This window comes from Sparus aurata, chromosome 18 (assembly GCF_900880675.1).
Source record: "Sparus aurata chromosome 18, fSpaAur1.1, whole genome shotgun sequence".
Taxonomy (NCBI): domain Eukaryota; kingdom Metazoa; phylum Chordata; class Actinopteri; order Spariformes; family Sparidae; genus Sparus; species Sparus aurata.
The window spans coordinates 24,150,085-24,174,849 of record NC_044204.1 but is presented as its reverse complement, the minus strand read 5'-3'; the positions used below and the strand labels follow the sequence as shown (position 1 = coordinate 24,174,849).

At 41.8% G+C, this 24,765-nt stretch overlaps 1 protein-coding gene across 1 annotated transcript; it reads right to left on the bottom strand.

Moving 5' to 3' along the window:
- Positions 1–112: 112 nt before the first annotated feature.
- Positions 113–24,146, bottom strand: LOC115568749 (putative methyltransferase NSUN7). Its single transcript, XM_030396316.1, has 13 exons — positions 23,490–24,146; positions 22,268–22,649; positions 17,159–17,217; positions 13,567–13,697; positions 13,281–13,433; positions 12,448–12,631; positions 11,289–11,523; positions 10,518–10,661; positions 9,037–9,138; positions 7,393–7,534; positions 6,687–6,810; positions 1,218–1,464; positions 113–874 (listed from the first exon to the last, which is right to left on the bottom strand). Exons 2-13 carry the CDS (start codon positions 22,617–22,619, stop codon positions 459–461), a joined length of 2,289 nt encoding a protein of 762 aa, XP_030252176.1. The 5' UTR covers positions 22,620–22,649; positions 23,490–24,146; the 3' UTR covers positions 113–458.
- Between the last annotated feature and the right edge of the window lie 619 nt (positions 24,147–24,765).

Below are 24,765 nucleotides of genomic sequence, written 5' to 3'. Positions count from 1 at the left end.
CGACAGAGATGCTGTAAATCATTTCAGTTCTGTTCTTCACTCATCTCTACACCATGTAAATGTAATCTGTTGTGACAATAAATGCATTAGCAAAAGAAAAATTAGTATTAGCTTCTTGAATATGTCCTTTATTATTTCAGGTCAGTGGAAGCCCATGTATTCTTACAGCTATTCATCATGCAGTCACATTGAAATGACATTGGCCCTATGAATATACACAGCTTTATTAGAGGCTGACTGTGGCAAGGTTGTTTTTTACGGCACACACAGACGCTGTTATAATGACATAGCAATAATGACAAGTAATAATGGCTCCACAACCATTTAAGGTGACCTACATTGGGCAGTTTAATAACACTGTATACATTCTGATGTTAGAAATAGATACTACTGACTTTATTTATACATTTGGCACAACAGTTAATACTTCTCTTATATTAGTGTTGGTGTTTCCAAGCTCAAAACAGAGGCCGGGATTCGACAATAGCATCCTTGGTGAGACTGGAGCGGGCCAGGGGTACACTGGGAGCAGGGCTCCTCCACTGGTTGTAGTCGAAGCTGGGGCTGAATTCTATTTGGCTGTGTTGAGGCGGGGAAAAGTCCGGGAAGTGAACGCGAGGCAGGACGAGCACCACAGGCTTCAGCACCTCTTGATGAGCTCTGCGGGGACGGACAACCGGGACCAGCGGGGTACCAGGGGGAGGGGCAGGAAGCAGGGAGGAGGTGGACGATGTAAGGTTGAGTACAGACTGAATGCTTTTCTTGGTTGTGCTCTTTTCTGATTTGGAGGAGGAGTTGCTGTCATGTTTGGAGGAAGAGAAGGGGCTGGACACAGTGTTCTTTGAAGCCTGTGACTGCAGTGCTTTGGCTTTTCCTGAAGGACAAAAACAAGACAGAGGTCAGAGGGAGAGGAGAGTACAGAAAGCATTGAGGTAATGACACATGATGAGAAATGAAAGTCCATGACATTATATGTTGAACTAGTTCCATTCAAGATTGAATAGTGATACTCTGTGGTAACATAAAGTTTTGTCCAAAGGAGAGGGTTAGCTTAGCTGTAGCTTCATATTTATGAGCAGCATCAATCTTCTCATCTAACTTTTGGTGAGATAGTGAATTTACCAAATTTATTAATTTGTTAATTCATTTACCAAAATGTCGTCTTTAACCAGCTGTACATATCTCGCAAGATATTGAACTGAAGTAATCATGCCCACCTTGTAATGGCTGCGGCTGATGTCCACACAAAGTCATACTGCCCAACATCTCTTGGTTCCTGGATTGCATACTGACAGAGAGGCTGGACTGAGAGTTGTGAGCATTAGTCATTTTCGCCGTCTTGTTGGTATGACTGCGCTTCTCTTTTCTTGCTCGCTGTTGGTTGGAGCCGATCCTGTCCAGTATCCCTCTGGCGTTTGCCCTGAGAATTACTTCATGGGGTGCCTCTTCGACCACTGGCTCTGGCTGTTGAGATGTGAACAAGGAATATCTTTTATAGTGAATGTTCTGGTGAATTCAACATATTTTAACACTGAGGCACTCAGTGACACTAACAGCTGGCCCTCCAGGTACTTGATGATCTCACTAATGGACAGAACACCTGGACACTCCAGTATCAAATAACAACATATATTTGACATTGTTTGTATGTTTGTACGTCTGGCATTAAAGACAGAAATGTGTGCTGATACAATGGTTCATCTGCCCTGAGAAGTACCTTAATCATACCACTACATTGTTCAAGCACTTAAAAAACATATATGCGGCTTCATCACAAATTCACATTATTTAAGCACTAAACAAAATCACAGAATCAACATTTAATAGTTACACTAAAAAATACATTTGTCTTCCATAACAAAAGCAGAATTAATGGTATAGCTGCTGTGCACAGATGTTTTAGTGGAGGAGAGGAGAGGAGAGGAGAGGAGAGGAGAGGAAAAGAAAGGAGACGAGAGGAGAAGAAAGTAGACGAGAGGAGAGGACTTCTTAGGAGAGGAGCCACCATGTCCTTGCTGTTGGCTGCAGGGTCACCTGCTGTCTCAGCACCAGCCCACACAGCAGCCTCCTGCTCTCCTCAACGCCTGAATAATTCACAAGCACAGCGTACACTACGGGGACAGGAAGCCTGTGTGGGTTTATGTGTGTACGATGTTTTAAAGTGCTTGTTTGTACTTTAATGCAAATGCATATGTGTTTGTCAAAGCTGTCTGTAATTCTATATACACAGGTGTGTCTGCATACATACTGTTAAGTGTGCATTCTGCACATAGGCTGTTCTGGTGTGTGTTGATACACTCTGGGCACGCAGGTAAACATGCTTCAGAAGCACTACTGTAATGCAGTCTTTGGTGGACGCCCTGAACTTCATTGATGCTAACTCATACAGACAGGGGGCGCTGAATTATTCAACAGACACTCACTCGCCTCCCTTTCTTCCCCCTCACCCCTGTAAATCTCACTTCCTCTCCATCTCCACTAACCAACTATGCCATACTCTGTAAATCTCTTATTTCCTTCAACACTCTCACAAAACTTAGCTGCCACTGCGTCCAATGGGGCTCAACCAATATTTACATTCAGAATCATTACATCCAATATATTTAGCCTACTACATGCAAATTTTGGAGAGTCAAACCAAAAAGCTTTCCAGATTTCTCCTTCAAAGGTTGGGGTCTGTCCACCTGTGATGTGCTCTGTGTCCTCTGGACATTAGGCCAGAAGTACATCACTCGAGTGTCTTTATTGTTCCCAGCTGTTTCTGTATGGAGAGCTCATAAAGAACTTCACTATGACGGCCGATGTAAGCCAGACAACATTCAAACACTTATATAATTGCTGTTTTTACGGCGCTTTTCAGAGTGCCACAATAACTTTTGATTAGCTGAGTTTATTAGAGGAAGGGAGAAAAAAAAATGTGTTTGAAGCACCATTACAGCAGTTTGATTATCTTTTCATTCCTATCTGTGGAGGTATAAAACATGATGGACGGCTGGAGAGGAACAGACGCTCTGGTGCGAAAGAGCTCCGTCACACCCGGTGGGGGTACGACGGCTTAATAACCCCACAATCATAAGCGTAAGCGTAAGAGCAGATTTCATAATGTGATGGTTGTGGATTACGAGGATGTGGGGGGAGCCTGGTCACACAGATTTGATGAGGTTCGCTGATGTTTGTGTACCAACCGGGCATATCCACTACAATACACCGCATTTATAGCCAGTTAGAGCTCCTCCTGTTTTACTCAACAACCACAAACAAAAATAATAGAGGCGGAGAGAGGGTTAGACAGAGGGAGAGTCGGGTGATAGTAGGAAGGAGAGTCTGGATGAAATAGTAAAACTAAGAGACTTTAGGAAAAAAAGCAATAAAAGCCTGTGAAAAATCCTAGAAAACACGATAGAGTTGCAGAGACTGCATCCCAATTATTAATATTCACAAAAGACAATTTATCATAAAGGTAATTTCAGACACAGACAGTGTTGAAATTGGTACAGTAAACCCTTCAGAAACCTTCATGGACATATTCAAACTGAAGACAGTCCAACTCTGTGCTGTGACTGCTCGACCTCTTTCATTCATCTTATTATTTTATCTCAACCTGACTTATCTGACTTTCTTGTCCCATTTCAGCATCCATTCACACTCATCCGGCCACCTTCTCCACCTACATCTCGAATTTTCTTTCTGATTTCTGATCAGAGCCCTGCACCTGTGACCCAACATTCTCATTTTGTCTAGCTGCCTGACCGCTTTCCTCCTCAATTTTTTTTTTTTTTTGTCTCAAAGGTTTGTCCAAGCACCTGTCACAGCCTGTGATGTTCATTTTCACCTGATATTATCTTCAGTAGCCTGGTTCCCAGCTCGCCTCACCCTTACTGCCCAAACAAAAAGACATTCAAAGGGCTCCACTTACAAGACAAGCATTCTGCAGTTTCCCAGCGGATGAATTGTTTTTGACAGATAGCAGGCGGCACAGCTTCATCATAATTCCCACGCTTGTCTTAGAGCTCACCAATCAAACTTCTATCACCCTGTGTCTGTGGTGTCTGCGTCTGTGTGTAACATAAGACAGCAAACTGGCCTTTCTGGACGCAGAGGAAAGCGGGTGAAGGACATAAAGGATCGGTCAGAGTTTAACTTTGGTGAACACTGCATTTGTGTGTAAGAAATTACACTCAAAGATATCTTTTCTCTGAACACTAAATAAACGGTCACTCACACATGTAACATTCAGCCAAATACTCTGGTATCACGGTAGTAAAGTCCATTGTCAGGTCAAGGGCTAATATTGGATCTTCCTGTCACCGAAAACCTGACAGCTTGCCAGAACCGGATGCTAAAAGGGTTTAAATGTGTCCCTGCTTTTCATCTTGGCTGCACCGTCTGAAAGCAGAAGCAGGAGTGGACTGGTGGAATAACTTTTTGGAAGGCACTACAATAGACTGTGTTCATGAGGTACAATGATCATGTAGAACATGGCAACCTGTTGAAAAAAATCCAGATTTTGAATTTTGCGAAAAAAAAAAGCTTACCAATCCTACCTTTACAACATTAGAGGCCGTATTCATAACAGCCTTCTACAAAGAGTTGCTTCTCGTGGTGATGTCATGTGAAAATTCTTCTTCTCTTTTAATAATTTTTCCTTAAAATTAAGACCAGGTTCTAGTAAAAGATAAAGCAGCTTAGTGCTTAAAGGGATAGTTCGGGTTTTTTGAAGTGGGGTCATATAAAGTACATATCTATAGTCGGTCTGTTCCCTACCATAATTGTCGATCAGTGCAGCCTCAGTTTGGAGAAGCAGAGAGCCGCTCCAGCCCAGACGCTCTGCTTTGTACTGCAGTGAACGGAGTCCAGATGCAAAGCGAATTTTAACCACCTAAAACAAGGCCCACCTAAAAAAAATCTATATTAGTTCAAGTGTACGTTATATATAGAAAATTCACACCGCTCTACATCGCCGTCAGACCGCCCTTTCTTTTGGCACTGCATTTTCTCAACCGTATCCCTACGCATTAGCGCAATTGGGCCTCGCAGTGTATTTCGCCACTCGCAGATCACCTATTTGGGTCAGGGGTTCAGCGGTAGGGATACGGAGGTTCCACGGTTGAGAAAATGTAGTGCCAAAAGAATGGGCGGTCTGACGTTGATGTAAAGTGGTGTGAATTTTCTCTATATTACGTACACTTGAACTGATATAGATTTTTTTTAGATGGGCCTTGCCAGGTTAAAATTCGCTTTGCGGGGCGCCGTTTAGCTCAGTTGGTAGAGCGGGCGTCCCATGGGCTGAGGCTCTGCAGCGGACTCGGGTTCCACTCCCGGCCTGGGTCCCTTTGCTGCATGTCGCTCCCCCTCTCTCTCTCCCTGTTTCCTGTCACCCTCTTCAGCTGTACTATCAATAAAGCCATAAAAAGCCCCAAAAATACTTAAAAACAAAAAACATTCGCTTTGCATCTGGACTCTGTTCACTGCAGTACAAAGCAGAGTGTCTGGGCAGGAGTGGCTCTCTGCTTCTCCAAACTGAGGCTGCGCTGAATGGCAATTACGGTAGGGAACAGACCGACTATAGATATGTACTTCATATGACCCCATTTCAAAAAACCCAAACTATACCTTTAAGGGTGCACTCACTGGCCAAGTTGCTCTGTATCGTGCGGAAACACGATTGACCCTCCTCCTTAGTCCCCACTGGCCATTAATCACATAGATCTGGCCGAAACCGGGCCTGAGCACAGTTACATCTTGTACATACTTCATCCTGTCATAGTGCAGTCACATCACAATGGAGAACAACAGAGAGAACGTGACTTTGTAACTGTACTGACTTCTTTGTGTCTTATTTTGTGTTGGTTTGGTCATAGATGGCCCTCTCACATTCCTGGGTTTCTTGATTATGCAAGGCAGCATAACACACATCATTATACTTCATGTCCACATTGCATACCTGTGCTTATGCTCATGCATGAGCAACCGTACAGTGCCGAAGCAACTGTCTTCCAACCATGCCAGGGCCAAAAAAGTGCTCACACAATCCTAAACTTCATATCATGTCAAATGGATCAAATAGACCTATTAAAATGACCTGCATGGTAAATACATGTAAGCAAACAACCAAAAGCATGTCAGTAGGCTACTACACAAGTAGGCCTGTGTTTTCAAACATTTTCAGGCTGGGTATGTTTCACAAGTTACTCAACAGAGATATTGATTACATTAAGTACTATTCATTGTTACATCATGTCTTAAGAGAGATTAAATTCTACAATTAGGCCTATTGATTTTACTGTCCTTTTCAAGCCCATTATTACCAAGATTGCATTGCTATTTCTTTTTTGAATAATGAATCACAGCTTTTAAAAGAATGTCTTACACCTAGCAACAGATAAAAGGTTCTGTCCTTTCCTTGCTCAGAGCCAGACATCTCCTAAATCAATCTTAAGCTAGGACTCATATTAAGGCGAAGTTAGAGCTCTCTGAGAGAATTCTCAGAATGTTTGTGAATACCACATAAAACGAACAAATAAACTACTAAACAACTAAAAAACAAGATCGGCTTCAACACTGAGTCATGGTGTTTATCTGTGGTTGCTACTATTGTTGATAAAATACTGACATACATGATATACTGAATATTGGGATTATAGATATCATCCTTTCTTCAAGGTTTCAGTTTAAGAGATTCTTACCTCTCTGTTGATAACAGCCAGAAAGCAGCCATTGCTGTCTTCCGAGGGCTCCAAAACAAAGAAGTGTTCTGTTTCTGCCGGGCTCTCAGCATGGTCAGGAATGCTGAACGGGGATGGACTAAGCCTGGATGAAACACACATATACACAAACAGAATAATGCCCTATATATAAAAAAAAGCATAAAGCTGCTAAACGTACAACTTAAACCACATTAAAAAACTAAGTAAGGCACATAAAAACATCAGTTGTTATGTTAAAGCCATATGCGAGCCACACAAGTGTGTGTGTTTTATTTAGCATAGCCTGAGGCATGGCCAGCACACCAAGCCAGCTCACTGCAGTCAGGAGTCTGCAGGAATGGTTAATTTAAAGTCTTTAGTCGTCAAACACAAACACACGCACGCACACACGCACGCACGCACACACGCACACACACACAAAACACAAAAATAAAATGTGTGTGTCTGAAAATGTTTTGTTTTTTTGCCCTTTTCACAGCATTTAGAGACATAAACTGGCACCTTTGATTATATTTTCAAACTCGTTCAGTTCTTGATGCCTGAGGTGTGCTGAGACTTTGACAGAAACCTGTCTGAAGGGAGATAGACAAACAACCCGGCAGGCTGACAGACAGCAAGGCAAACAGACAAAGAGAGACAATGACAGAGACAGATGCAAAGAGTGCATCAAGAGACTGATGCTGACCTCAGGCTGAAGTTCGCTCGTTTTGGTTCCCCCTCCTGCTCTGAGCATGTCTTGGCTCGCTCCAGAGCTCTGCACACCACCTCCTGATTCTCCTCCGGGTATGATGAACAGGTAGAATACACCACTGCCAAAACCTTAGGGACTGTCAAAAATAGGTGTGCATTGTATCAACATACTGTATCATACAAAATGTATATCAGTAATGCTCTAAACCAGAGAAACACTAAGCAGGGAGCTCAAGAAGGTCTCCAGTAAAAATAAGAATCAGTTATTTTCAGTATAATTCCTTCCAAAAGTAAAACAAAGTCAGAACGTAAGACTATTTTGGTCATGGGTTTCTGTAATAACACATCTGAAATAAATCATCATATCAGATGGAGGGCCCTTGGACAAAATCTAATCAAATCTAATCTGAGAACCACTGATGTAGAGAACACTTAACCTCAGTATGTTGCAGCAACAGTATATATGTAAACATATCCAAAATGAATCCACACCCCTAAACAAACTCATTTCATGTTCAATCAAAGCAGTGCAGCACACGACAACAGACACATTACGTTCAAAAGTTTCTTCTTCTCATTTTATGACAATTAAACATGTTTATTCAGACTGAGCCGTCCTCCTCATCAAGCGCACCCTTTGAAGAAATGCGCTCTTGAATATTAATTTATTTTCACTGTTTACGTACGTACATGGCTTATCTTATTCAACTGCTGCTGGCTTGTAGATTTGTGACTGGCTGTTTGATTTCCTTCATTTGTGCTTTGATTTCTTTCTTGCTCTCTAATTATAGCCCAACAGAAACAATTAACACTGAGCTGATAACAAATAAAACCTGCTCGGATGTGACAGATTGGCTCTAAACAAAATGTGTAATGTTGCTTCTTAGGAAGAGGAGTCAAGAAGATGAGAGGACTGAGACATGAGATGTCCTGTTCTATAACACCTCACAGCTGGGACACTATGGAGGAGTGTTTAAATATGTTTGTGTGAGTTCTTGTCTATGGGCGTGTCTATGTAGAGGCACTGAAATGAGACCATCGACTCAACCGAGTCACGGCACTCAATACACACCCACCATTAATTAACAGTCCTATTAGACAGTATCTACACTGGCAAAAACCTAGACGAGGGTCGATCAATGGCATTTTGATTAGAGGAGCTGGTTTTCATTGCCTCCACCTGCCTACACATTGACCATGACCCAGACCTACACAGAGAGAGAAGCGCTAAATATTGCAAGACAGACTGAGACTATGTTACTAAGCTCATAGAGTCAAATAATAATAGATCTGTGACATTTGTTTAGAACAAAGTAGGTCCATCTGATATGTTCAGTTCTACAGAAAAACGCAAGACAAAGCAGAATCACTAATCACTTGTTTAAAATATGCATTTAATGCTGCAGCAGACTGTGGTTGAACTGCACAGAGCAACATTAGCATTCCTAATTAAGACTCAGACAATCTCCCAGGGATAGCACAAGGCTTCAGTCTAATGGCATATCAGATTAGATAATTAGGAAGTATAAGCTTTAATGTGTCAGAGAGGTGAGAGAGGCTACGCGCTCCAGACTGAGCTCGCATGGTGCATGTGTATGAGCGTGTGCATGTGAATGAGAGTAGGTGGTTTGACACTCACACTTCAAGGCATGATCAATATCCTTTCTCTGCTGGGCTACCAGAGCTTCCAGTTTGCTCTGGGCTATGGAACCCTGGGATAAGTCCTGCAGCAGGTCCGTGTCTAAGAAAACCAAGAAGTGAAGAACAGAATCTCTGTTTTATCAACTGCTGTGTTTGAGAGTGTGGGTATAGGTTATATACAGTCACCTCCAAAACTATTGCACCAGCAAGGCCAATTCCTTTAGTTTTGCTGTACACTAGAAACATTTGGGTTTGAGATCAAAAGATTAATATGAGACAAGAGATCAGCATTTCAGCGTTCAATTCCAGGTATTTACATCTAGATCATTTACCCAACTTAGAAGATAGCATCATCATTTGTTCCAAATGGTTGTACTGGCTATGGCCAACACACCTTTTTAACTAAATGCAGTCTGCATAGGCAAAACCCAAAGCTGAAACTGAGAGTAGACATTCAGCGCCAGTCACATGTTCTAATAATTTTGCTCAAAATGGGTCTTCTAACTTTTTCTTCTAACTTTTTTAACAGACCTAGATTAATACTTCAAGATGGAAATCAACATACTGATTTCTTGTCTCGTATTCATCTCTTGATGTCCAAGCCAAATGTTTTCAGTCAAAAATAAAATAATTGGCCTCAATGTTCCAGTAGTTTTGGAGGGGACTGTATAAGCAACTCTAATATAAACTACATTCACATAAGGGTTAGAATGTGCAGCTTATGAAAGGATTGTGGGAGTATCATCAATAATTATAAGGACTGGACCCGGATATTCATTTCGGCTATTCGTTCATTGTCATTAGGATTCAGACATTATTTTTTTCCCTGCTAAAAATAGATCAATCATTAATACAGGTGAACTGCTAAGTGGCTATGATTATGTCACAAAAAACTGCATAGACGGCAAAAAGGTTTCTAATAGGCCTACATTCATTTATTTGTGGCGCTATATCAAAATGCCACATATTGATTTTCTATTTATATGGCTGCACTCTTTTTCAGTCTCTCTCACAAACACATGGTATAGTGTTTCCAACACACAGACTTTACTTGGGCGGGCCGCCCAGGTATATAAAAGGCTGCTAAAGTATATTTGGCAATACATTACAGCATTTCTTATTTTAATTTTTTTATAAGTCTGAGAGAACAACGCCATCTGTGATTGATCAATGTGCCCTCATTCTATCCTTCTGGTACCTGCACATACTCCACAGAGACAGAGAGAGAGAAACCTTCCCCGGTATGAGCCCAGGTATTGAACCTCTTCTGTACATGTGTATCTGCTTTAAATATGGTCTCCTCGCTTACTTATGACTGTTATCGATAGCGGCCCTGAAAAAAACATATTGCTTTATCCCTAGTAGGTATTGCTGTTCTATATCAGTATGCACACCACAGGGTGTCATGTAGACTAGGTCACAACATGTATTTCCTAAATCCACACATGGCTCTGCTTTGGCACGTAGATCTCTTTGTACCTCCTTTCTCCTGCAGTATGTATTCGACCAGGTTGCTGACTGCAGACACAGAACACTTGGGGGTCAACAGGATGACTCGCACCCTCTGAAGTCGCTTGTCACCCCCATCCAAAGACTGGAAGTCTTCTGGTATTAGCTTGACATCTGAGCAGAGTGCATACAGGGTTAAGGGATAAACACAAATATATATCACTGCTTCAAGTCTGTTCACAAATTCCCCCTTCGTTGAAGACAAACACCCTGCCTAAGGGTGTCTTTTGCATTTCAAAAAATGCAATCTTTGTCACATGCGCTTAATTGTTTCCCTGATGAATTGCTGAGAAGGCAGCTACTCCCAGCATGTAATATTTACATGCAACTCAGAATCTCAGCAGACATCGTCTGGTTACAGTGCCTGTTTACGTTGCCTGTTTACAGTCTCTGAGAATGCATTGACCAAATTACATACATTTTTTGCTCCGTTTGTTGGCTCTTTGTCTGATTACCTCTAATCTTTGTTAAAATGTATAATAATCTGACCAAATGTATTCACTCTACCATAAAAGCTCATTCTCAAAGCAGTTATTTGCTAATAAAAGAGCTATCAGTTTGAAAGAATTATGAACCATGGTTTCCCATTCTTTCTTTCATTCACATAAAAGACACAGAGGGTAAAAGAAAACAACAATACAAAGAAAGCTGTTTTCTCTGCTTCCATCTCTTTCTGCCTCTGTTTTCTTTTTTGCTCTCAAACAGACACTACATTTATCGACACATCCATTTTATGCCTACTCTTGCAACCCATGGCAGTGACAACCCGCTGTAGCTCCTCCCTCTGAGCATTTGTCCGATCGCCGACACAAACGTAGACTGTGGGCTGGCCCTTGCCGTTGGCTTCAAGTTTCTTTGCAACTAGGGAGGCAGTGTGGGAGACAGTCAGGCCGGAGAGGCAGCCCACCATAAGAACATCTCCTTCTTCTGGCAGCAAAGAGGACACTGCGTTTGGACCCAGGCTGCATGATTTGTCCTGCAAACACATTGAGAAAAAGCAATGAAACGGAGACCGAAAGACTTTAACTTCAGACTTCGAGGTTTTCAGGTTCAGGTTTTTTGCACAATAGAAACGCTCTGCAATCTGATGAGACACAAAGGCACTTAAGTGAAAGTTGGAGAAAAAATGAGTGGTACACGGAACTGACGATAGAATAGATAAAAGAGGAGAGGCAGACGGGAGCAGCTGTTGCAAAGCAGGTACTGAGGGCTGGAGAAGGAGAGGGAGCAAAGGAGGAAAATGGAGAAAGAACTAGAGTAACAGTGCAGTCAGATAACAACAGAGATGTCCTTGAACCAATGGGGTCCCATCTGAAAATAGTGCCGAATGTACCACTGTGGAACCACTGGGCTGGCTTGAGTTTCCGTACTTAGTATCCAGATCACAGGTTGTGTCCGGAAAGACAACCCAAGGAGGAGAAGAACAAGGACATTTGAAAAGACATAAAAAACAGACGAGTGTGATGGAGAGAGAAGGAGGTGATTAACTAGGCAGTGGTGCTGAATATTTGATTGAATTTGGCTGCAAAATCTGATTTAATTTTGTTGTGGGGCTGTGTTCTGCTTACAGTTTGCACGGCAGCTTGACTTTAATAGAGTAGAAATTAAATGATTAAACCACTCTCCCCCGCCCAGCCCGGAGGATTCTTTATGGCTCGGAGTGAAGTATGAGAGGAAGTGATGTGAAATATTTGTATCTGGGAAAACTAATCTTAGTTGGCATAAGGGATCTCAGTCTTATAATCAATTTGAGCAAATCCATTACCAAAGTGATGTGATAAATATCCTGGAAGATTGAAAGGGCTGAACTGATTTCCACAGCTATATGAAAGTCTGCAAGGAGACTTTTGCTCTTCTGCTCTTGTCAGAAACCTTTGCCCACTCTGTGTGCAGCTTGTACCTGTATGATGAGTTTGTGGTCGCTAAGCAGCTTGGTGGAGCACAGCTGAGCCTTCAGCTGAGCAGGGAGTACAAGTACATCCCCGCAGTGGGGATCGAGGCAGAAAGTCTGGCCGTCCAGCTGCCCAATCGATTTCACCTCAGAGAAGCCAGCACTCCTCAGCTCACGTTGGACCTCATCAAGGCTAGAAACAAAGGAGAGGAGGGGGGAGGAGAGCAGATAAGAGGGGGTCCAAGAGAAAGGTTGAGGGAAGGATGGAAGAAGGTGAGAGATCGAAGGAAAGAGGACTATCATCATAGATAATCATAGAGTGTAGAATTGCTATGTGGCCTTTTACAAGACTTTAATAATAGTAAAATGTGCTATAAAAGCCATTGAGGTTTACACATGCACGCACACGCACACACACACACACACACACACACGCATACACACCACTAGTCCCAACAGGTGACCTTTACAGTCCCAGAGCTTGCTGGGGGTTGTTCCTGATTGAATCTGTCCACAGCAGCAGGATTTACACCTAACTGAATCAGCCTGTCGGGGTGCTTGCAAGATCACACATTAACACACACCCACACACACCAACACATAGACACACACACATACACACACACATGGTGGTTTAATTGGATGTCAGCTGGGCACCTGGCCCATAAAACATTGGGCAGCACCCCAAGTTAAAGGTCTGTGTGCAGAGGCTTGCACACACTCCATACACTGTATGCTTACAGTGCATTCCTGAGGTTATATACAGGTGAGCATGTACAGGTGTACGTTATCTGCTTGTGAGTGGTTGAATGAGTGGTGCATGTAGCGTGTGCTCGGCCGACCTGCTCTTCATTGTGTTGACCCATCCGTACAGTGGCAGGCAGCTTGATCTCTCCTGCTTCATCTTCACACTCTCCGGCAGGATACACTCAATGGACAAGAGGTCATGTTTGATCCTGCAGCGGGCCAGAGAGGCTGCCAGCTTGGTTTTAAACCTACGTTTAACAAATACGAGAGACAGAGATTTTTTATACTTCCTTCTTTCTCACTGAATTTCCTTTAATAATTCCACTCCAAGTTTGAGATCCTTTTTTTGCTGTTTTCTACCAGTTATTTTTCTTTCATTACCTGAGCAGGATGTCGTCCACATCTCTAACTGTCTGTATGATCTCTTCCTCACCCTGGCGTTTCCGTGGGAGGAACTTTCTGTCCTGGAAGTCATAGAGCATGACAGCAACAAGGCTCATCTGATCATCTGCCTAGAGCATGAGAACAAAAAGGACAGCTGATTGGTGGCTTCTGTTTTGACAAGAGAACAATGAACATGGATAGAGACTATATGCCTTATAGACACATTATTTGACTGGAATACAACTTTTATTTGTGAACAACACCTCAAAGGTTAGCTGCATGTAGAACATATCTAGAATAGGCTTGCCGCAGTAGATGGTGTTACCCAGTGGTCGGGCATACACCAATTACATTACTTGTCCATTGGCCCCACGTCGTTTCACTTTTCACAAGTGAAAAGCTAAAGAGCCTATTTAACAATATTTCTGATTAAACCCCAATGCTTACAGGAAACCTGATAATGTTAATGAGTGAGAGGTAGTTGGTTACCTCACTGACAAGATGAAGATGTGCAGAAAGTACATGTTAACACAATCTGGACAACACAACCTCAAACTTGCATATAGTGTACTTGTGATTGCTCTACTTGGTTACCTAATGAAGGGTATAGTGCAGCGGAACAATTCATCGGTATTGATTCTTAAATGATCTAGTTTGCAGAAACTGACACACACTCACACACAGATGCTCAAGGATGTCCTGGCATGACCCTTCTAATGCCACTTAATTAAACAGAGATGCAAGAGTTATGTCTCTACCTCTCCTCCCCCACAATTATCTACATCCCTTCAGCTCCCTTCCCCATCTCTGTCTCTGTCTCTCTCTTTCTCCACCTTTCTGTCCCTAAGGATGGGAGGGCACCAGCCGCATTAGAGGCAGATGGTGTTCCACGGCAGCGGCAGCTTGCAACATCCTTACTACTGGGCTAATGGGCCGAGACGCAAGAATGCTACAAGGGTTTATGCCGCAGCTCAGGAATTAGCCAGCACTTATTATTCATTCCAGAGGCTTCTAATTTCACTTTTCGAAAGGTCGGTTTCAGAGGCAGGTGGCACTCCATTTCTCCTCTCTCTAGTCTCTCAAGTTCCACTTGAACCTTTATCAAGGTTAAACCCTTGGGTGTGGGAAAATTCCCAGTCATTAAGTTGCCTGGCAGCAGCGTCCCACGGTGGAAAACTCACCTACAGTAAACATGCCTATGACATAAGAAACATTAGTATCATTTTACTTGGACTAATGTTTGATTTTATTATGTGACTGTAAGCAGGATCTTCTAAATGCAAGATAATACAGTTGGCCAATGTTAAAATTCAATGAAGTATTTTGAGACTATGAGGCACCATGTTTAACTCTCAGCTGGTACTTGGTGATTTTTAACATGAAACCAAGATAACTACTATGTGAACTACTTTCATGAAGAATCTAGATGTAATTACAGTTTCCTATTGCTCATATTACGTGGGGCTTGGGCCTATTTCACATTGAATTTGCCAGTGTACCTAATGTGCTTACTTCACATTTACATCGTCACATTGCTATTTCCATCCACCACAGGATTTAGGCTTTATTTTCTCCATCCACTGTGATCAAGTGCTCCTCATGCTCTTTCAGCATGCAAGCCTATCTATATCTTCATTTTTCATTCTCATTTTTTTCCCTCCAAAACACCCTCATGTACCACCCTTCCTCCAGCCCGCCTATTCCCCCTCACCCTCTACCTCTTTCTCCTCTCTTTATCAAGGTTGAACTTTATAGATGCCAGCAGTGTAAAAGGAGGTGAGAGTGAGTTCTAAAGACTGTCTCATTGTGTCTAGGCTTTATTGTCTCGCTAGAGGGATGCAGAGTAACGACCTGCCACAGACACATAGGGAGAGCCATTCATTGCACCCAGGGCCATATTTCACAAGGCTACAGTGTGAGCTTACTGTATGTTTGTGTGTGTCTGTGTGGGAAGTGCTTCGCGAACATGCATTCATGTGAATTAATGGGTGTATATGTTTGCACTTAAACTGAAGAAGACATTGGTTGTCTACAATCTGTACACTGCATGACAGCTCTGTTTACACATTCACCACCTCCTGTTTTCATGACTCTCCTTCTCTACCAGCTACATGCACAGAGACTAGCTGTGCACCATGCAGACTGTTAGCAGCCCTCCTCTTTCCACAGCCGCTTTTATTTGTATCGTTAAAAGTAGGGCAAAAGTACATGCCAATATCCTCCAGAGGATACCTCTTCATTTAAGTAGCAGAGCGTTCTTTCACTGCCTAACAGCCGCAGGTTCACAGCTGTGCTGGGAATCTTTCTTTCTACAACTATGCAGCATAGCCTCAATGTCACTAATAACATTCAGCACACCAGTTCAAGGGCATATGCAGGGTAGAGACACAGCAAATTACTCTCAGACGCCACATCCGAAGACACTGCCCCTGGGTTGTTACAGCATTTTGATTTCATCGCTAATTAATGGGGGGTTCTGTTTGAGAAAAGCTATAAAGGAAAAGACACATTCCGCCACATAGTACCTTTTAAATGTGTTATTCCAAAGGGAGCAATTGTCATTGATTAGGGCAGGGAATACAAAAGACAAGAGGGGCTTTGTGAGTTGATGAAAGGAGTATATCAGTTTAATACATCAGTATTGCTGTACCTGAGGTCTAGAGACCAAAACAAAGACGATGATGCAGAGTATGAACGGCAAGACATGAATATATTGTTGGAGACAAAGGCTACATTAACTATACTTTCTGAAGTTGACAGAATTTTCTTTAACAAAGATGGAAAATCTGAAGACTGTCTGTCATTTTGACAGATTATAACACTGAAGGCGATCTACTGTTGTGTTAGCAACTCTCGATAACCACAAGAAGACCACCTGTAGTAGAACACTCGCTATCCAGTGCTGACAGCACACTGAAGAAATACAAACTGGAGGCCTTGAAGAGCGTCTGCGGCAAAGAAGGGTGTCACTGCACCTGGTGCAGAGAAGGAGCATATGCTGCAGGGTGTCCCCTCAGTGAAGCAAGCACTTACAAAGTTTTGATGGCCCTAAGAAGTCATCTGTCCAGGGCAAAGACGCAATTCTCTCTAATTCTCTCTAATGAGAATCCCCTTTGTAGCCATCTTCATTGATGTGTTTCCTTATTCTGTGAAACTAATATTTGCCTTTTTAGTTCTTTTTAGGCACACTGGCAAACACGTTTGGTGCCGTCTCTGTTTATTTTTTTCAATTAATTGCTATTCAACGGGCCCTGTCTCATTATCATTAAAAACAGTACAATTTAAATTACTGGTACTGTGACAGAATTTGTACAACCTGACAACAAGAAAGTCTAGCACACTGTGTGATTGGAGAGCGCACAGTGAAACACAGTCAAAGGATTTTGAGCAAAAAGAGTTTAAGAAAACAGCGCGAGGTAAACAAAGCTATAAACAAAGGAACAGCATAGTAAACTTCAGTCTAGCTATTCTCAGAATCAAAAGGACTTTGATTTTCAGCAGCAAATTGAACATAACAGATGTGCCTCTCTGACACATAATAACATGTTTACTTCCCCTAACAAATACTGCACTCATAGAATTCACGTACCGTAGACTGACTGAGGTAAAAGCAGCTGTCAATCATGATGTCCTCCAGCAGTTCTTGATCTGTGCAGGAACAAAGTAAAACAAGGTTAGGTAGAAGGATGGAAACGAGTGATGAGGATTTCCATTAATAATTTTGCTTCCGAGTAATAATGATGCATATTAGTGCCATCTTTTATATCAGTGTCTAATTATCCCTAGAAACCAATCTCAACTCTTTCATTTGGAGCATGAGACGGAGCCAAAAGAAATTACTCCTATCTATTAACCAGAAAAATATATGCTATGGAGGACAAACCCATATCTAATGATGAGAACATGTCTGGGAAAAAAAGCAAAAAGAGATAATAAAAAGAGCAAGAGAGGCTCCTAGAGGCACCCCAAATGATCGTGATTTAATTTGGAAAGATAATTCAATTAGATGGGGGGGTTAATTTCCCGTGATTAAACGCTAAATTTGGTGCTTAATTAGAGTTAATCTGATCCTGCAGTTGCCTAATTTCTTTCATTTATTGTGTTTGTGGTGAGGGTGTGCGTGTCATCGAATGACTAATGACATTAAGGACATCTAAAGTAATAACATCTACAAATGATCAGTGAAACTGAATATACCAGACACACATGCATTTCATACCACACTAAAGAGTATTTGTATGAATCTTGTTATCTTAGTTTAATTCAGCATGATGGTCTTTATTCAAATTCTTATTATTAAACTTCTAAAACATAAATCTGATCTGAGTTTTCCTTCTCTTTCTAGGCTTTACTAAAACGTTTTACTTGACCTTAATCAATTCTGGGCACTAGTCTGAAAAAGGTAACTTTGTACTCTGAAGTGGTGAGAGCTTCCTATCAGATATCTACGCATAGTTTATAGACTTTTTTCATCCGCCCTGGCTGTCATATCATGAAGGCATCAACTGTGTCTCTGGCCTACAGGATGCTTTCTCTCTGAAATATACATAAAAACAAAAAACAGACCTATCCCTTCCATCCTATCTATGAACAGCGGGTTCTCCTTTTCAGTATGAGGCAGATGAAGATCCAGTTTATCATGTTAGGATTAAAGAACAGCTGCCTCCTAAGCCTCTCCACAGGTACGGTGTTTGCTCATTACACACACTGGAAATGGGAAAAGGGATCATTTCCCCGACGTGGATGTGTTTCTAGCGAGGTGGGAAAAAAGCCTCTTTATGTTACAGCAGAGGAGTCAATAAAAGGTGGAAATGAGGAGCAGGTGTTGGTGTAAGTGTGAAAACCCATAGTGTTTGTTATAACATTAATATGCATGTGCAGTATGTGTCTACCAAACGCATGGTTGCTCTCTTGATTAATTCTTATTCTTGAAAGACACTCCTCTTAAGCTGCAAAAAGCAGGTAATCCCAGGACAGAGCAACACTGTGATACCATGGAAACCATGGAAACCACAGACACTGCTGTTAACTTATCACAACATCTCAAATCACGGCAAACTGTATTCTGAGTCTCAGCCAAATGCACACTGGGTAGACAGCAAGTAGTGCGGGACAAACATCTGTATGCAGTTACACAAACACTTGTACAATAAATGTTTGCACGTATAGCTTATCTTTAATTGAGGAAACAAACGCCTATCATCAGAGTGGTCTAATTTATAGTAGACACAGGTCAATGGGCTTTATAATAGTGGCTATTACTGCAGAAGGCCTTAAAGATAAGCCCTGAAGAGATAACCACTCAGTGCTCGCAGAGCAGCACAGACTCCAGAGGGAGCCATGATGGTTTGGTCTGCAGAGGTCATAGTCTTCCACATGCCATAAATCACACGCCGCAGGTTGAGTAAAACACAGGGAAAATTCAGCTATAAATCACTTACACTCGACATCTTTACACAGCTGACACACTGCCTGGGTTTTACTTTTGGGACAAGACAGAATTTCTCCTGAAAAAAAAACGGAGATCAGTCTAATGAGAAATGATTCCTACACCAGCAGGGGGAGGCTCTGGTCATCTCAGGACTTGTGTTGAGGTTGTGTGCTTTGTGGCATCCACCCAGGTATTACACAATGAGCAGTGACTGATGGTGACTGTAGTCAAACAGATCCTCAGTGAAAGAGCCAGACCTGAATGCAGGCTCCTTGTCTCTTTAGCCAGGTCTTTGTCTCACAATGTTCCACATCAGTGCACCAGGTTGCACATTAATCCAACAGAGGGCCAGCCAAAAAAAGGTCAGAGCAATAAATTAAACAATCACGTTAGGATTAAATGGCAAATCTATTTTACAGTACGTAAAATACTGACCCCAAGTACAGTTTAATATTTGCTGAGGCATACTAGTTGTGGCTGCTCTGATCATAGTCAAGGACAAAAAAGGCAGTCTGCCTCTCTCATGCCCTACATCCAGCCCAACACAAAGTGGTCCAAAGAACCTCTCTAGTTGCTCTCAGAGAATACAGCAGCCACAGTCATTTGACAAGGGCGTCTGGCAGCACAGTCCGACAGTATGGACAATGAGGCAGAAATACTCAGAGGAGTAGCCAGTGGAAAGAAAGAGGGAAGCAGGAGGGGAGGAGGAGGACAGTCGGGGAGGGGGCTCTCATGGCCAGTGACAAGGTCAACTTACATTTTAACAAAAAATTATTTTACATAGTTTAACAATCTCCTGTGATCTCTAGCACTGAGAAAAGTATGTATGAGTCAACAACACCAAATGAGACCTTGACAACATAAAATGCCTCTAGGTCAGTGATCAAGCAGTCACTCAGATGTGAAAAAGGCTTTAAAAAGAGACGAGAGAGGTCAAAGAAATCGAAAAAGCCCTGAAGAAATAAAAAAAAGGAGGAGGCAGAGAAGGAAAGGCAAAAAGGACAAGACTGTTCCAGAAATATTTGTCATTTGGGCAACTTCAGCTTCGTCTTTGTCTAAGAAATGTCAAATGCACACCAGGGTAAACATCACCAACTCTCATTCTCTATATTAGTATTGACTGACAATCACAGCAACAGACAGTGTCCTCAGCCACCGACACAGAGCTTACTGAGCCACTTTTTTGTTTTTCACAGATAAGAGTTCTAATCACAGGATCAATACCAGAGCTCATTGGCATTTTGCTCTGCGTGTTTTTTCGCTGCTGATGCATTTCTTCTTTGGGTTAACAACTGACCTCAGCTCAATTTTGGATCAGTCATTCCGAGGCAGCGCACAAATGTGTCTTGTGTATGTGTGTATATGTGTGTGACTGCCAGCATGGGTGTGTGTCGCGTGGAAATCAATTTCTGGACCAAGAGTCTGGTTGTTCACAGGATGAGGAAGAGGAGAGATTAACATTGGCCTTCTGGCTGTGTCATTTCTTCTGCACCCAATTTCACCACATGGTCAGCACAACAGACTCTAACTTGTGACCAAAATATGTAAGCGATAGAGACAAGTCAACAATTATGTCTCTACACTGGGAGTGACGTTTCAGTCAAAGCTGAGCTGCTCCTCTTGTGTACAGTGACAATGATATACTGACAGTTTGCACAAATACGTGCATCAACTGCAGCAACGGAAATTTATTTTTAATTAAAGATCAGGAATAATGTAACCAGCGCGGGTATCTGCCTTTAATCCTGTATTAAGCTACTCAATGATGTCTTTTGTAACTCCTCCTTTCAGTAGCTATCTCTGTTGTAGTATCCTCGCCAGCTGAAATTCTACAAATGAACTAATCCTAGAAATGTCGGACGTGGGGGTAGAAGAGGAACAGAAGAGCTGTACTAACATATCACTGATACGACAGAAAATATTTGCCTTTGAGATGGGCTCTGAACAAAAAAAGGGAAATCTAACAAAAAAAGTGCAGTAGAGCTACAACGGTGCAGTCAAGGATGCAGTCAACTACTAAATTAAACTGCAACAATTTTGATAACAGATGAATTGGTCATGTTTATCAGAGAAAAAAGTAAAAAGAAAAATAATATTCTTAAATGTAAATCATTTCTGGTGCCTTTACTCCTTCATCGCAGTAAACTAAATATCTTTGGGTTGTTGACCCAAAAAGATATTTGAGGACATCATCTTGGGCTTTGGGAAACACTGGTTTTTCACTTTTTACTGAAATGTTATAGGCCAAACCACGTATCAGTTAATCTTGAAAATAATCCACATTTTAATCAACAATGAAATTCAGCCTGAAATGCTGTATCAATGTATTGTTCTAAGCTCAGCCAGGGCATTTAACCTCTGAATAGAGTTCAAGTTCAAGATTTTGAGCAAATTAATATGTTTATACATGCCTAAAGTAATAGCAAATTCCTCAACCGTATCAGAGTGTACAAGCATCCTCACATAAAGAGAAGAAAAGGAAGGCTGATGGATGAAAACAATGTCTTAGCAATAAGATCATGAAGTTCTCTATTAATATCCTTAGCAATCAAGTCGATTTCAGCTTGTAATATAAGTGCTATGACCTACAGCTGTAAAACTAATATGGGTTACTGAAACAAGGTATAAAGGCTTGTGATGATGGATATTTTGAGGTGATCTGCATTAATTGTGTGACATGAAGCCTGAGGCCTATTCACATTCAGTGGATGGATACTCAGAGTGACCAAAAGCATTTAAAGCTACGAGGGTGTTCCTGCTACGCTGACCTCTCCTTCCACTGAGAACGCATTAAATCGATTCCAGCCATCTTCCTGCACTGACAGTCGGCTCACCTCCCCTCCCTTATCACCATGGTGATTACACAGTCCTGTGACTTCGGTCACTCAGGCCCCACCCAAGTCCCAGATAACAGATTATGGGCCAAATTGATTTGTAGCATCACACAGAACTCCCCCTGGTGATTCAAGCTTTTTGTTCTCGTCTACTTGCCCTTCATCAATCTATCTATATCCAATTCTACCTCAATTAACTTACCCAGGGCTATTCATTCTCATTTTGTTCGTTTTCCTGTAATCAAATGTTTTACTTGCAATGTAATGTACTCGAAATGAATCAAAATAGGGGCTGCTGAGCAACCTTTGCTGCTGTCCTAACTCTAAAGTCGTATACAGTGTGTGGGTCGATGCAAGTTGTACAGAATAATAAAGGAACACAGTAAGAGGGAAAACCATGGCAAAACAAACCTCACCATATTTACACACTCACATTTAAGAGTATTGAACGCCAGCTCATAAGCTGTACGTTGCATCTCCTCATCTTCGACTTCAGGTAACGGGAGCCCTCTCTCTTTGCCGTAATCAACCAACCGGTGGGCAGCAGGCTTCTCCAGGTGGTTATTCTGGAAGATGACTGATGCCAGCAGGTAGATTGTGTCTGGAAAGCCCAGCTGACCTTTGCCGGTGGTCTGGAGCTCTGGATAAGGAGCAGGGATGTCACCACCGGCTGTGTCATCCAGAGGAGTCAGGTCCTTGCTGGCTGCAATCTGGGAGCCAGCCTTTTTTGTCTTGCATGTGGAAGACCGACTGTGATGCCCACCAATATTTTTATTTCTCACCATATTCTCAGAGATGTGTTTACTCTCTGATACCTAAAAACACATCATAAAATGCTTACTTTAAGGATTAAAATATCTACAAACCATTCATATATGTCTCCAGTTCTGAGAATCAAAACTAAATTTCAGATTTTTGACAATATAAATCAAATTGACTGAACTTAACTCATGTTAGAGCGCTACAAATACAAATTTTTAGTGCAGATGCCAATACCGATATGACAGATTCAAAATTTCCGATATCAATATATCTGCAGATATACACATCATTTTCAGCGATGATCCCTCAAATATGGTTATCAAATACAAAGAAATGTTAACGTTACACCAGTGCACTAAAACAGTTTAACTCACTGGGTAAAGGAGGTGAATACATTTTATGGTCATTGACATTAAGCCATACATATTATAAAATTGCATCCATAACGTTATATGTACATTCCAGGTACCATTTAAAGTATTAAATGTAGTAGTGTAGTGTATTTCAAATGGTTCATATCATTTTCTTAGGTGTGTTTAAATTAAGATTAACAGCTTTCCATATTGTAGTATTTTTTGACTTATCTAACATTGGGCTAACTTTATTCACTTTAGCCAACATTGTGATGAAGCTTGCTAATTAATAAGCTATTAAAATGGCTAAAAACTCAACTGACTGCAAGTAACATTTGTTTTGAAATAAGTAAAGTAACCTATCGTAGGTATATGTAATGCTGGGTAAGCTACGATTTCGGAATGTTAATGTTAACTGACATTACGTTAAGATAGCTAAACTCACGTTAGCTTACCAAACAGCAGCACTTATTTAACCGAGCAGGAGTTAATGTCTTGCTAGCAGCGGTAAACTGGAAATTGTCGTAAAAGTCAAGTTACCTTAAAACGAAAGCGTCCTGTTTCCTCTCTCAAACACACAGTACTCGTATCCTGGACTCTTCATATTTACTTCCACGGTACAACTGCTGCTGGTCCTTGTGTTAACCTTGACGCGACGCAAAATTTTAACTGCCAGTAAACTCCCCTTGATATAAATCCTGCTCCGTTGTGAGGAGACGGGCACCTGCACAGATGTTTACTGCATCCTCCTGCTCATTCCCCCTTAAATCTCTTTATCGTTCATTTATAAAGAGAAAAGAAAAAACATTTAAGCCTTGAGACATTAGCTGTTCCAGGGGCTGTGTCTCCACTTAAAAACAAACTTTCTGTCAACACTGCCGAGGTTCTCTGGATTAGCGTGCCTCCGTCACCATGGCAGCCAACGGCATGCTAACTTTCAAGGTCCTGTTCTTCACGGATCAGGAGTTAATCTCCTTAACGCTGCCTGTCCTCTGTGTATCTGGTACAGTGTGGGCTTGTTAAAGTTTTTACACAGCATTATGTCAAGCGAGGGCTGTTGGCAACACTGCTGGACGTTAATAAATAAACCTAAATCAGTTGCAGATGGCTCGCAGCTGTCGTGTGAAAAAACTAGGAAGTCCAAGTAGCAGGGGCGTAGCAAGATCACGGCAGGGGAGTCTGAGCCCCCTGGTCTTCACCCTCCTCCTCCTCAGAAAACCAATTATTCCATCAGAGATAATCTTATAGAGAGCCGAAGTCATGCCCCCTCCCCCTGACCTCCTCCTTTACTTCCTCAAAAATGTGAACAGAAGTCAATGTGGAGAGAAAAATACAGTTTTGATCCGATTTGTGCCATTAAATAACACATATGATGTCTGTCAATTTAAAAGCTCATTTTCCAGATCAATAAAGCCACACTTTGTCAGGATTAAACTGAAATGTCATCTGGTTTCTGTGTGAAACCGCTCAGTGAACTGCATCATCTCGCTCAACGCGTGTCACTGACAACAACATGGCCGTCGCCTCTGCACAGAAAACAGTGTTAACAAAGGTGGAAATCACAATAAATCTGGCCCACCAAACAGTGTGAAAGGAGAGTTAATATACTAATATACAGGACCAGCTCTACGATGTTTATGTTACAGGTTTTGGCGACCGTTCAACGGGACGACATCACTGACACAACAGATGGCTGTGTAGTCTTTATAGTGACGTATTTTCCCACTCCTGTATTTCTTTAGTTTTATGTTTTAAATTGACAAACATCATATGTGTAATTCATGGCACAATTCAGTCTGTCTCTCTCCATTACGCT